The sequence below is a fragment of the Gossypium arboreum genome, chromosome 9, assembly GCF_025698485.1.
Source record: "Gossypium arboreum isolate Shixiya-1 chromosome 9, ASM2569848v2, whole genome shotgun sequence".
NCBI classification, from domain to species: domain Eukaryota; kingdom Viridiplantae; phylum Streptophyta; class Magnoliopsida; order Malvales; family Malvaceae; genus Gossypium; species Gossypium arboreum.
In genome coordinates this window covers 81,682,954-81,695,281 of record NC_069078.1, presented here as the reverse complement: position 1 = coordinate 81,695,281, position 12,328 = coordinate 81,682,954, and the positions used below count along the sequence as shown (strand labels likewise).

Genomic DNA, 12,328 nt, shown 5'->3' with positions numbered 1-12,328 from the left:
TTCTATTTTATTTCAAATTTTAAATCAATAATTCTAAATTAAATATTATAATTATGTTTAAATGTGAATAATTATATTTAAATAATCATATTTATATAATATATGGATATATAGATACATACATAAATAAGCAACAACAAAACAATATATATTATGTATTATGAGAGAAAGAAAGAAAAATAAATTATAGTTCAAAGTTTTATGCAATTATGTTTGAATAAGATTGATTGAGTCGAAAATTGATTGGAACATCGATTCGAAAAAAATCATTAAATTGATTAACCTAAAATTAATAAAATGATTAAGCCAAACAAAAAATTAATTGAATCAAATTTTTTACTTTTAATTAATTATTTAATCAAAACAAACAACCTAATCCAACCAATTAGTCGGATTCAACTTGTCTAAAATCTTTGGTTTTATGGATGATAAGACACGCTTAGGGAATATCATTACCGAAACATTTATGTCTTTTCGGGTGGGAAGTGGGTCATTGGTACATCCGAAGTAATGGGCTCACGGGTATTGGGAAAATCTTTTAATTAGATTCATATGCTATAAATAGATTGTTAAGTTGAGGCTTATATCATTTAAGAATCACTTCCTAAAATTATTCTTTGGTTTAAAGCTATTCAATGGCTGGATTGTTGTATCTGAGATAAAAGGAATTATATCCTGAGAATTATATGTCTTGATCGGAAACAGTTGGGCCTTGCCTTCAATTTTGAATTTCTATATCCAGCTAAATTTTAATACAAATCTATTGTTGTTGTGAATGCAACAAAAGGATTAAATTTGACAAAACTGAAGTTAACACGAGAGCAGTAAAAAGTGCGAATCCATGAGTTTGTAGTGTCGCAGTCTCTTGAGGTATCATTTGTGGTTATAGACACATCAATGTGCGTAGACGCAAAAACAAATAAAAGGAACCCTGACCTGCTTCAATTTCTTTAACTTGAGAACGGTCCGTTCTTCTTTAACGTAGGGAACTCATCAATATCCATCAATATCATAAAGAGCAAACTAGGATCATTCCAAACCCCTTTCTGATCTTTGCAAGTTCTGGTACATCACAACAACTTGACAGTGAGTTCAACACTTGAAAATCCTGCAACTATTGGTGCAAGAAACATAAGCTATATTCACTGCTACGGGAGGTTGGGTCATCAATTTGTAATATAGTAAAAATGGTAACTCTTTTCAATAGACGGACCTCTATAACTTGAAAAAGTCAATTTCGAATTCCTGAATTTCCAAAAATTATAAACATACCCAACAACCCAGATTTTAAGGACGTAAGGTAAATGGCCTCAGTCTCTAAAGCTGATTGGTAAGGTTTCTTCTGTGAAGTATTCCTTCCTGACAGTTTCCGCGGAGCAAAATTTCACCTTCAAAACAAACAAGGCCATATAAGCTATCCCAGAAAAATACAATTATGAAATCAAAGGCGGCAAGAATACATTTTACATAAGTTCCAAGCTTCATTTATTAGCCAATTAAATGTGGCATTAATATCTTATATCTGAAACAAAACAAACACACACACATAGTCAGATTGGAGGAGCCCCTCCAACAGGTCACAATTAAGTGCCCATTATATTGAGTATTCTCAATACAAAGAAGAAACTGACAAAAGCAATTGCTTCTGCTTTTATCAAAATGGCATGGGTTAGATGACTTACGGCAGTAGAGAGATTAATATGCATCTCTAGGATGCATAAATAGATATCAGAGTTTAAGTTTGTCGAGTTTAAGGAGCTATTTGGTGATAAGACTCTATACCTGCTCAACGAAAAGAAATGCTACACAGCAGTACCCAAACAAGAGCCATGAGCAGGCAGATGATAAATAAAATCAGTAAGAATAAGACACTAACAATTGATCCTCTGCAATCTAGATTTACTTTGACACTGAGTAGGGTCTTGTCAATTGTTTTGAAAGGAGATCAAAAACTACAACCTTTAGAGCAAGCAGAATGTGAAAAGTAAAGCAGAAAGAGAGGGTTCAAACATCAGCAAATGGAGAAAAAAAAAAAAAAAAAACGGAAAATAGATTCCATTGAAGAAGAGTTACAAAAAGTGTTAAATAAACATAAGAAGAACAAAGAAATAACTTATGAATCATAAAAAATATTTGATTAAAGGATTTTGTCATTTTCAAGCAGAGAGAAGGCCACTTGCAGGTGACCACAAGGGCGAGAAACATATTGAGATTTTCAACCATATATAATTTAGCTTTTAACCATACAAGTTAGCGCCTATTCAACTAAATAATCGTATTCGTACTTACCTAGATTTCCCACCATATTGGCCAAGCCATAAGCAAAATGTAACAAAATCTTTTGGTCATAGTATGAATATAGTTTCTGAGGCATGATAGTGCTTTTGAAACTAAAGAATATTAACTTAAACTTGAACAATACAAGTTCATAATAAATATGCATACCATAGAAGCGTATGATTTTAACAAGGGCTTTGTCAGCTGCCAAATTGGCTGAAATACGAAAGGAGCTTCCACAAAGAGAACTTCACCCAACCGCTTTGGATAGTAATAGTAAAATACATCAAACTGCCAAAATGAAGAAATATTAAGTCACTTTTTTTACTTGATAATATTTTTCTATAACCTAAACTTATAAATTGAGCATACGTGATATTAGTTAATCTAACAGCATAAAGACTTTCACAACCTTATCTATCCAATTATACAAAACTATCTATCTATTCCTTCTCCCTCAATAATGGTGAATATTATTACATGAAAACACATATAGACAACAATTTAAGAAACTCAGAAATTAACATCAATGCTCTTCTTTTTCTTTATCTCTAGCCAACCAAACACCTTTATTTACAGCTTCATGCTGATATATTGGTAGGGACAAAAATACAATGACCAAGTTCCCAACAATGTTCTGCAACTAATTTATAAATTACCAAGAAAGTTAAATAACTGAGATCTGCATTTTTGGTGCCAAAGCCCCGGAGATCAACTATTCCAAGTATTTGTTCTTGCCCAGCTGGAAGCTTGCTCAATGCCTTCTCAATCAAAAACACACATAATTTCTCATTGTCACGAGGATCATGCACCTGTGACCAAGACAATAATGACTCTTGTGGGAAGCTTAATAATCTCTGAAGCATATTTGAAGTATAACAATTCAAATTAAATTCTAGTTGACTTATTTCCTACAAAACATGATCCTTGGGATAAAACAATACAGTCTATGGTCTAATTAGGGCATCAATTATTTTAAGAATGGTCTCATATCCAGTGGTACAGACTAAATAGAAAATAGTTGTCATGTCTCACCATAAACAGGGGTAATCATCTATATTTATGTAAGCAAACCTTTTCTTTCTCTTTTCTCTAGAAGTACACAAGGCAGTGATCTTCGAAACTTACATCAGGAAGGTGCTTGGATGCCACCACAATGAGCACTGGTCTGTCATTAACATCAAGAAAGTCATGCACATAGGCTTTTCCAGTCTTGGCTATACTTTTCACAGTATCTTCAGATAAATCAGCAACTCCAAATTCTTGACGCCATCTCTAGAAAAGGGCTTTAAGGGAAACTGGATAAGGGTTTCAGGTATAGAATAAAATTACACTTCTCAACATTTTCTTCATTCTATTTCAAGAAAGCTTGCAATTGAAAAATGAGGTTCAACTGTCTAGACCAAAAGAAACAAACAAACAGATAAGTTGGTTCTTTTTTCTGAAAAAGAATGCACTAGTAGTAATGGTTCCCATCAGCTTCCATTAACTTTAATTATTTTAAAACCAAAGAAATGTATCATTTAACTGCACTAAGTTAAAATTCTAGAGCTGTAAGAGTAGGAATGCAAAGGTTAAGGATACAATAGCTTTTGTCAACTTAGCAATAGCTTCTTCGACAGAAAATCTTCTGTCCTTAAGATACCATAGAATCATGTCTTCGTCATCTCTTCCATTTTCTCCAACTGGCAGATCATAATGTTCCTTTTCAAGCTTCTCCTTAACTTCCAAAACTAACTGCAAGGTTTATGCCAAGCATTCTAAGGATCAATCATTGATTATGCATTTCAGCAATGCATAAAGAAGCTACTCTGATGCTTAGAGGTTTAGGTTTATCACTGAGAAAGTATTCTTTTGCCTTACTTTCTACGATACATGAAACCACATTTCATTCTCAAAAGCAACAACAATGAAGTGAAGTTAGGAAACATTCAATTGAACGAACCATACTACCGAAATCAAGTAAAATTCATCAAAATGATTGAATTTCCTCATGCTAAACGCAGAGATGAGCTCAAAAAGAATGAAAAGTATTTTTGCACCAGCCTGACCCAAAATGGCACCTTTGTACGATTCCAACATTTCCCTTTTCCTAAGATTTCACAGAAACCAAACAAAACCCAGTTGCAATGAAACGCATTAAAAAAGAAAGAAAAGAAGAAGAAACAATAAGTTAGTACCTTCTGTGAGTTGTTTGGGTCTCTGATACAGTTTCGAACAGAGAATTTGCAGTTCGGAGGGCGTTGAAGGGTCGACTTAGATGAACTAATCAAGGGAGGCCGACACGGACGAAGAGCTACACACGTATGGATCATCATTGCTCTGAAATCACCTTTTTTCGTCAACTAAACACTCAAAAGTTTGAGTTAAGTAACGCGTTCGTGAAAGTAGGCTGTTTGTTTCCGAGGAAATTCGGTGGTAGAAAATGGGCGGGTAGAAGTTGGAGTTTGTTACTCGGTAGACTCATCCATAACATTGAGCTAAGGCCTAAGGGTATGCGGTGAACATTCAATTTTGTGAGACCAAAAATATAGGTACCGAACCCAACCCAAGCATACCAAAAATTTTAATTTATAGCAGTCCTAACTAGTAAAAGGAATTCGGCATGCCTCGATGCCAAAAATACTTTTGTTAAAATTAAATAGCCTTAATTAAAGGTGTTTATGAGTTGAGATTAAATTCATGTCAAATTTAAATATGAATATATTTTATACTTGTTAGAACTTGATTCAACACAAAATAAAAATTTAAAATTTTATCTAAATCTACATATATTTGTAAATAGGTAAGTTAAACCCATTTTAGTATTGCCCATTATTATTTTTAAATTCTTGAAAATATTTATATTACTTTTAGTTTAATATTTAATGATTTTATATATTTTATTATTATTTAAATTTTATATATATGTAACTTAAATTTTCTAATGTTTACATGATAATATTATTTATTACTACATATTTATTTTTTATGTGTTATAAATTACATACCATATAAAAATGAGTTAGGTCGGACTAAGCTTGGGTTTTGAATGTTTGAGCCCAAATTTGACTTATATTTTAAAGGAGATTATCTTTTTTGTCCAAAAACACTTTTTAAGCCTAATATTTTTTTAACCCTTCTATAGATTTTCGAGCTTGGGTGGATAACCCAACCCTTAAATAGGACTAAGCTTAACCCATGATATAGCATTGAATTATATATATTTTGAGTTTGGGCCACCGTTAAGTACCTACAACACTCAATCAGACGTTAGGATTCTTAATGACACAATTAGTCAATTTGGATCTAAAAAATGAATAAAAAGAGGTATTTATACTTATTAAATTGGAAATCCAAATTGAGCTAAACTAATAAAATATCCCTTAAATTACTTAAGAACAAACTTGTTAAGTGACATAATAAGCCTAATTCGACATATCAAATTACGACATATTAGCACCGTGAACCTAAATATTATATAGCAGATGCTAATTATACAAATACAATTTATTTTCTCGCACTATATTGTGAGGTAATGGAGCCAGGCACGAGCATCAAAAATAGCTCACAAACTGTTTAATTTGAGGTATTCAATAATTTTAAATACGGTTGAGAGGATATTTATTGTTCTAAAAAATATATTACATGTCAACAACACCACCTTATTATAACATCAAAAAGTTGGATCGTAATAGCATATTGCATACTTCATAAATTCATTCATATGTAAAATTAAAATATCCATACTTGAAGAATATATAAAAGAAAGAGATCTTGATAATATTAATAATATGAATTGGATGATGATAAACTCAATTAAGGACCGACATATAATGATAAAGAGCCTATGGTAAATATTAAAGAGGAACAACTCAACAATTATGGTACACTAAAATAATTAAATAAAATTACATATAATGTTTATTTTTATTTTTTGTTATTTTATTAATAATTGTATTATCATGTACTTTTTAAATTAAAATAACATAACATATTTGTACTACTAAATATAATATAAAAAATTATGATATGATCAGATCCTATCAACTAAACACATTCAGAAAATTAAAATTTGTTATAATTACAAGAGAATGCAATTATTTTGATAAAAAAATCTATAGCTAAATAAAATATTTGAAGAACCACGTGTCCTTGTCTCAAAGGCGTAGTACGAATATTTTCAGTCATACTGATCAATTTGTCGCTAAATCATCTGTATAACAATTGATAAGGCTCTTTCAAAAAAGGCGAAAAAAAAAAAACAATTGATAAAGCAAGCAAGATAAAATAAATAAATAAAGGAAAAAGAAATTGGCGGGCTAAAACTAATATCGATCCCCTTTTCTTTCATTCAAATCAAATGCTCCTCTCGCAAATGGAGATCGAAACAGCGCAATCTCCGAAGACGAAAATGGAGTCCCTGAGATCCATCTGCGACAGAGAGGTTCGGGTCCATCAGCAGAACCTAGATTCTTTTACGGCCTTGTTTCCCACTTCTCTTCATTTCATCAAGGCCCTGGCGCAGGATGCTGCTCAAGCTCATGGTCATTAATCTAACTTCTTCTGGTTTTATGGTTTCTTCTTTTTATCTGAATATTGGGGATTGTCTTGTTATGCTATGTCACAGTTAAACTCGCAAAATTGAAAACTAATTTAAGGGAAGCCGAAGATGAGCTTGTCAAAGTTTTAGCAGGTATCATTGCTTTTCTATTTTCACCTTGTTTCTCGGATTTGAATTTAGCGGAAGTAATGGTGGTTTTTAAATGGTTTATAAATGTTTTTTCAACATGTTGCTGTATAGCGAAGACCCGTAAAGAGGCAAAGCAGATGGCTACGAGGGACTCAATATCTGCTATAAAAGCTAGAGTAGAAGAATTTAAAAGAACCGTCCAAGTACAAAAAGCTAGGAGGGATGAGTACGAATCAATTATATCTCAAGAATCTCTAGGTAATTGTATACTCTTGTACGATGGTTTAATGTTTATGGTTCAAAAACTATAGTTTTGCATTTCACATTCTAATTATAGAGCTATCATGACGCACTTTGTCATTGTTATTCTTTTATGCTAGTTATGTGGGACTATAGCTATGAGAATATTATTTTTTTTTTTGGGGGGGGGGGGTTCTTTTATAATGGATAATGCATATCATGCATTGTGATCTTGGTGAAGACACATGGTCTTTAGGCTGCTGTGGATATATTGGCATTGCTATCGTACTACTAAGTTTCCATTCGTTGATGAACCTGCTTTCTTCCCTCCCTTCTTTGCTGAAGTCTGTATTTGTACAATTTTATTGTCTTGATTCTTTTGCCTCTGATTTCTTATGCAATTATTGGTAGTCTGAATCTGTACAACCTATGAGTGTCAAGGAATAATTGTGGTATGAGGAGCTCTGCTAATGCAGTTATTTTGGATCATCATGCACTTTAGATAGTCCAATTAACCTGCTCCGCAGAGAGCAATTACCAGAAAACGTATTGCTTGTGCTATAATTTACTGGAATAAATAGATTAATGATGTTGTCCTTTTAAATTGCTTGTAAATTTGTTTAATTATTACCATAACCTATATATTGCAACAACTCTCCGAATTTACTGCTTATTTTGTGCTTTCTTTCTCTCTCTCTCTCTATGGTATTACCCACAGCTTTGGCTAAATTTGAGAAGGTGAGGCATGAAATCAAAGAAAATGGTGAAATCCATGAAGCTATTTCATGGTACAATCGGGTTCTTGGTTTTCAGATCGAAGGTGGTCATGGTAAGGGAGGTAGTTTTGTTGCTTGACATATAAAATCATGGTTTTCGGTATCGTCCCAGTACTAATACCGGCGGACATGTAGGTTTTAGTCTTAACCAGGACGAATTAGTATAAATTTTGTTTTAAACAAAATTTTATTGTGTTTCGGTCCATTTGGACCGATATTTACATATACCTTTCAGGCCGCAGTTCTAATTGATACATGATTTTGATATTTTAAACCATTTTTATTTATTTTTATAATTATATTTAAAATATATATAATTATTAAATTAAGTTATTGACCAAATTAATTATTTTATATTTTATATTTGCATAAAATATATATATAAAATTTTATTAAGACACTAGAAATTAGACTATAAATATATATATATAAAATATTGATAAATCTGATACAGTAAACCAAAACAAATTGGTAATTGTACTTACTAGTACCAGAACAAGAATAATACCTCCATTGGTAGGGTACTAATTTCTCTTAGATTCCCTTTGATTCCTCTGTTGTTATTGTGACTGGCCGTTTTAATTTTTTTCTAGGAGTGAAGTTCACATTCAATGATATGAATATAGAAAATCCAAAGCAAGAATATTCTTTGACCATTCGACATGCAAATGATGCCTACTCCTGTAAGTAATATCCTTATGTGGTGGCTATATTCTGAACGGGTATTATTATTTATTTCTTTTCTTCTCATGATCTTAAGTGTTGGATTGCGATCCACCCTTGAATGGCATCGGAGAGTTGATTAATGAGTTGAACAGAACAAATGGCTTATTCAAATTTGTTAGAATCATGAGAGAAAAGTTTCAAGAAGCGGCAGCTCTTGGTATGATTTTGTTGTTCTATTTTATTCTGCATGCTGGATGCTTAAATATGACACTGCTCAATTCAAGGGGATAGTTCCTTTTTTGTTGAATCTTAATAAAATTCTCCCATAATTTATGATTCATCAGGATTGCAGCCTCAATCAACAAGTTTTCGTCAGGGCTCTTCTGTGATCTCTATGTCTTGTCCAGCTTTGTCAGTTTCAACTGATATAAGTGAATCTTCCACGAAGAAAAATAAGCATCGCGTGCCACTTCAAGAAGTAAATAGGCAAGTCGAGGAAGTCAACTATAGAAGTAAATCTACGTCCAAGGCAACTGAAAATAAACTTTATGATGGAAGATTCAACAGATATTCCAAGAAGCCAAATTAGATAATTTATTGTCGGCCTCCTCTGCTTGTGGTATTATTTCCTAACTTCCATATTGTCTGCCTCGTTTTTACTTTTTGCTGACTGTAGCACATAGCTTTGTATCTGTTTGGCACCAGGTTATGAGAACAGATCTAGTGTTGTTTTCTTTGAAGAATATGTCTGGGTATAGTTGCCAAAGGGGAAGGATTTGGATAGCCAGGTTTCCTACTTGCAAGAAACCTGGGAAAAAAGTTCAAAGGTTTGGTGCATTGCCAACAAAACAGCAAATTTTTTCCATAACACCTTCGATGCTCTAAAATTTGTCAATGTATGGAGATTGTGGTACGTTGGATGTGGCTGGATGGAGTTTGAGGTCTAGAGTATGGACTGTCAAACTTGGCTTGGTTTTCCTTGCTTTTCTTTCCTACAAGATTTCTCATGCTTTACGGTTGAAAGTGTGTCTTACATATTGTTTTCAAGGAACTTCTGTCTTGAAGTAATATGTTTATCCATTGGTTTTCATTCATCATCTGGGCTGGATATGGGTATTATTTATTGATGAAGTGAGTTTTCCCTTTTTTGTTTTTTTAGATTTCGTTACAAAACCTAGGCTCCCTAACTACCTGTTATAGCCAAATTTGGCCTGGCCAACAAAAAATAAAAACTCAAATTAATTCCAAAATATAAAAGTCCCAAAACAAAGTCCATTTTACAAAAAAAAAAAACAACAGGCCCAATTTCCACATTGAATAGTTCAAACCCAAAATTAAATGACTCAAATAATACAAAACCCTAAAGCCTACCTAGCCCACCAAACTAAACATTTTTCAGCAGCAAAAAAACCTAGCCACCAATATTTCAGCCGCCACTCCCCTCTGCCCTTGGCCATCACGCGCACCACCACCACCGCCTGGGGCACCAACCACCGGCCTTCCACGCGTCTAACACCTGCAAGATGAAACTAGCACGCGAAACACAAGAAACGAAGAAGAAAAATTAGCAAACAACATGGAATAAAAACACAAAAAACGAATCTTGTATTTTTCGGCTTTAAAAGCCACATCTCTCCTTGTAGTTTTTTTCACGCACACTAAAATCAAAAAAAGGAATAGAGTTTTCTAAAGGTGAATATTTTTTGGATGTTTCAATCTTCGATTTTCTTTGTTTTTTTATATATTTCTTCGTTTACGAAACAAGAATAAAGGAAAAGTAGTAAAGGGTACCTCCGATTCACTGTTTGGGGTGCTCCGACGAACCGACCGGGTCCTTTCCTCTTCTCTTCCGTTGTGGTGGGCCGCAAAGGCTCTGTCTTCGACCTCCGTTCGGAGAAGAAACAAGGGAAGCCCACCTCGAGTGATATCGGTCGCCGTTCGCGGAGCGAACGTGTAGTCACCTTCCGATGAACCCATGTCCGGCCATGGGGGAGGCTAAGAGGAGAAGAAAATGAGGGAGAGATGGAGAAGGAACGTTTTCTGTTTTTAAAATAAAAGGGGATATTGGGGCTAAAAATGAACAGATGAAATTAGGACCTTTTTTATCAGGCAATAAAACGGCAATGTTTTGGGTAAGAGGAGTCCGTGTGTCTCCCTTGAATGGGAAATTTCCCACTTTGGTCCCTCTTCCTTTCCTAGCCCTTGATTTGATCCTGATTTGCTTTTTTTTTTTCAAATAGCGCCCAATTATTTTACTTCATTATTGATTTGGTCCCCGACCTGGATTGGTGAAACGCAGCACATTTGGGGTTTGGGATAATGTCCCATTTCGTCCTCACAACTTTGAATGTGTTTTGATATAGTCCATGGCACTTCTCTGTTATAATTTGTACCTTTTCTTTCATTTTGATTTTAATTTAATCATTTCCCCTTTTTATTTCAAACTGCTTCATTATATTTTATTATATATCCCATTTGCAATTTATTTAGATATTATTTTATTTAGTTTCAAACTTGGTACTGATTTGTACATTTGTCTTTTTTATTTAATGAATTGTTTTATATTTATTTATTTTAAATTTTACATATTAATTATTTTCGTGCATACATATATTACATATTTTATTTTCATTCTTATTAGACTATTTGTTCTTTTTATATTCCATTATTTTGCATATTCATTCTTAAATCTTTCACATCTTGTTTTAAATCCTTTTTGATCATCTTGGGTCCTTTATACTATTTTGCAAGATCCTTGTTCATATTAGTTATTATAACTTGCTACGTTTTTACTCTAGGGTACCATTTTATTTTTAAATCGTTGCATGTACTATTTATTTAAAATTATTTCGTTATCTTGAACCCTTTTTATTTCTTTATTCTATTTATTTATTTCTAGTATTATATGTATTATTTATTATAAGCTTTTTGTATTACCCATTTTAAACTTTATGTACTTACGTCTATATTATTTGTTATAAAATTTATATATATATATATTAAAAAATGGTTTTATGCATTATTGGTTTTAGAAATTCATTCTTTACTATTATTTATTTTAAGCTTATTTGCTATCTTTTTCAAATGGTTCATACGTTTTATTTATTTCGATTGATTCCACACCTTTTAGATTATTATATATGTCCTTACTGTTCTTCCATAGCTAATTCCAGCATGTAAATAATGTATGTTGTGAAACTATTGCTATTGCATGTATGTAAATTTGCTTACTCGTATTTATATTATTGCCATACGCTTGTAGAATATTTTATGCATGAATAATTGTTCCATGTCGCACTATACTTCATTCCATATCATTGCCTCGAATTAAACCCCAATGTATTTATCCAATAAGTTACCTTATTTTAACCTAAATAAATAACACTTGTTGTTTAAATATTGCATTCGCTACAATTCAAGAATGAAATTTTCCAAATAAGGCAATGTTATGCATTTTGAGATATCGAGGAATTGTGCCCTAACTTACGGGGTTTCGATTTTCTCGTTATTTCTAAATAGCTAAATATCCTTTTCGAGTTTTAAAACACACGAAACTCTCATTTAAATTAAAAGACAACCTTGTACTCGGGAATTCATGGTATTGTGTCCTAACTTACGGGATGTGATACTCCGATATCTTGAGATAAGGAAATCTTTAAACAAATTGTTTTGAGCTAATTTAAAAACTTTATAGAAA

At 32.6% G+C, this 12,328-nt stretch overlaps 3 protein-coding genes across 13 annotated transcripts; 1 reads left to right on the top strand and 2 right to left on the bottom strand.

The window, feature by feature from the left end:
- Nucleotides 1–682: 682 nt before the first annotated feature.
- LOC108454894 (CRAL-TRIO domain-containing protein C3H8.02) lies at nucleotides 683–4,826 on the bottom strand. Of its 9 annotated transcripts, none has more exons than XM_053018752.1 (8): nucleotides 4,458–4,568; nucleotides 4,228–4,369; nucleotides 3,862–4,014; nucleotides 3,406–3,552; nucleotides 2,937–3,089; nucleotides 2,446–2,568; nucleotides 1,273–1,388; nucleotides 683–1,062 (listed from the first exon to the last, which is right to left on the bottom strand). In XM_053018752.1, the coding sequence occupies exons 2-7, from the start codon at nucleotides 4,357–4,359 to the stop codon at nucleotides 1,311–1,313; spliced, it is 786 nt and encodes a 261-aa protein (XP_052874712.1). In that variant the 5' UTR covers nucleotides 4,360–4,369; nucleotides 4,458–4,568; the 3' UTR covers nucleotides 683–1,062; nucleotides 1,273–1,310. The 9 variants fall into 9 exon arrangements, 8 of the variants coding, with proteins under 8 accessions (XP_052874712.1, XP_052874713.1, XP_017608991.1 ...); XM_053018753.1 differs by having other exon boundaries at nucleotides 4,231–4,369; XR_008270659.1 differs by lacking the exon at nucleotides 4,228–4,369 and having other exon boundaries at nucleotides 683–1,114; nucleotides 1,214–1,388; nucleotides 4,458–4,826.
- A 1,641-nt stretch (nucleotides 4,827–6,467) lies between these two features.
- Nucleotides 6,468–10,108, top strand: LOC108454368 (kinetochore protein SPC25 homolog). 3 transcript variants are annotated; one of them, XM_017752809.2, is made up of 8 exons: nucleotides 6,472–6,803; nucleotides 6,887–6,952; nucleotides 7,061–7,207; nucleotides 7,908–8,018; nucleotides 8,559–8,648; nucleotides 8,726–8,848; nucleotides 8,976–9,250; nucleotides 9,337–10,108. In XM_017752809.2, the coding sequence occupies exons 1-7, from the start codon at nucleotides 6,620–6,622 to the stop codon at nucleotides 9,218–9,220; spliced, it is 966 nt and encodes a 321-aa protein (XP_017608298.1). In that variant the 5' UTR covers nucleotides 6,472–6,619; the 3' UTR covers nucleotides 9,221–9,250; nucleotides 9,337–10,108. The 3 variants fall into 3 exon arrangements, with proteins under 3 accessions (XP_017608295.1, XP_017608298.1, XP_017608296.1); XM_017752807.2 differs by having other exon boundaries at nucleotides 9,315–10,108; XM_017752806.2 differs by having other exon boundaries at nucleotides 6,468–6,803; nucleotides 8,976–10,108.
- On the bottom strand, nucleotides 9,837–10,731 carry LOC108454369 (uncharacterized). Its single transcript, XM_017752810.2, has 2 exons — nucleotides 10,423–10,731; nucleotides 9,837–10,160 (listed from the first exon to the last, which is right to left on the bottom strand). The coding sequence occupies exons 1-2, from the start codon at nucleotides 10,606–10,608 to the stop codon at nucleotides 9,999–10,001; spliced, it is 348 nt and encodes a 115-aa protein (XP_017608299.1). The 5' UTR covers nucleotides 10,609–10,731; the 3' UTR covers nucleotides 9,837–9,998.
- Between the last annotated feature and the right edge of the window lie 1,597 nt (nucleotides 10,732–12,328).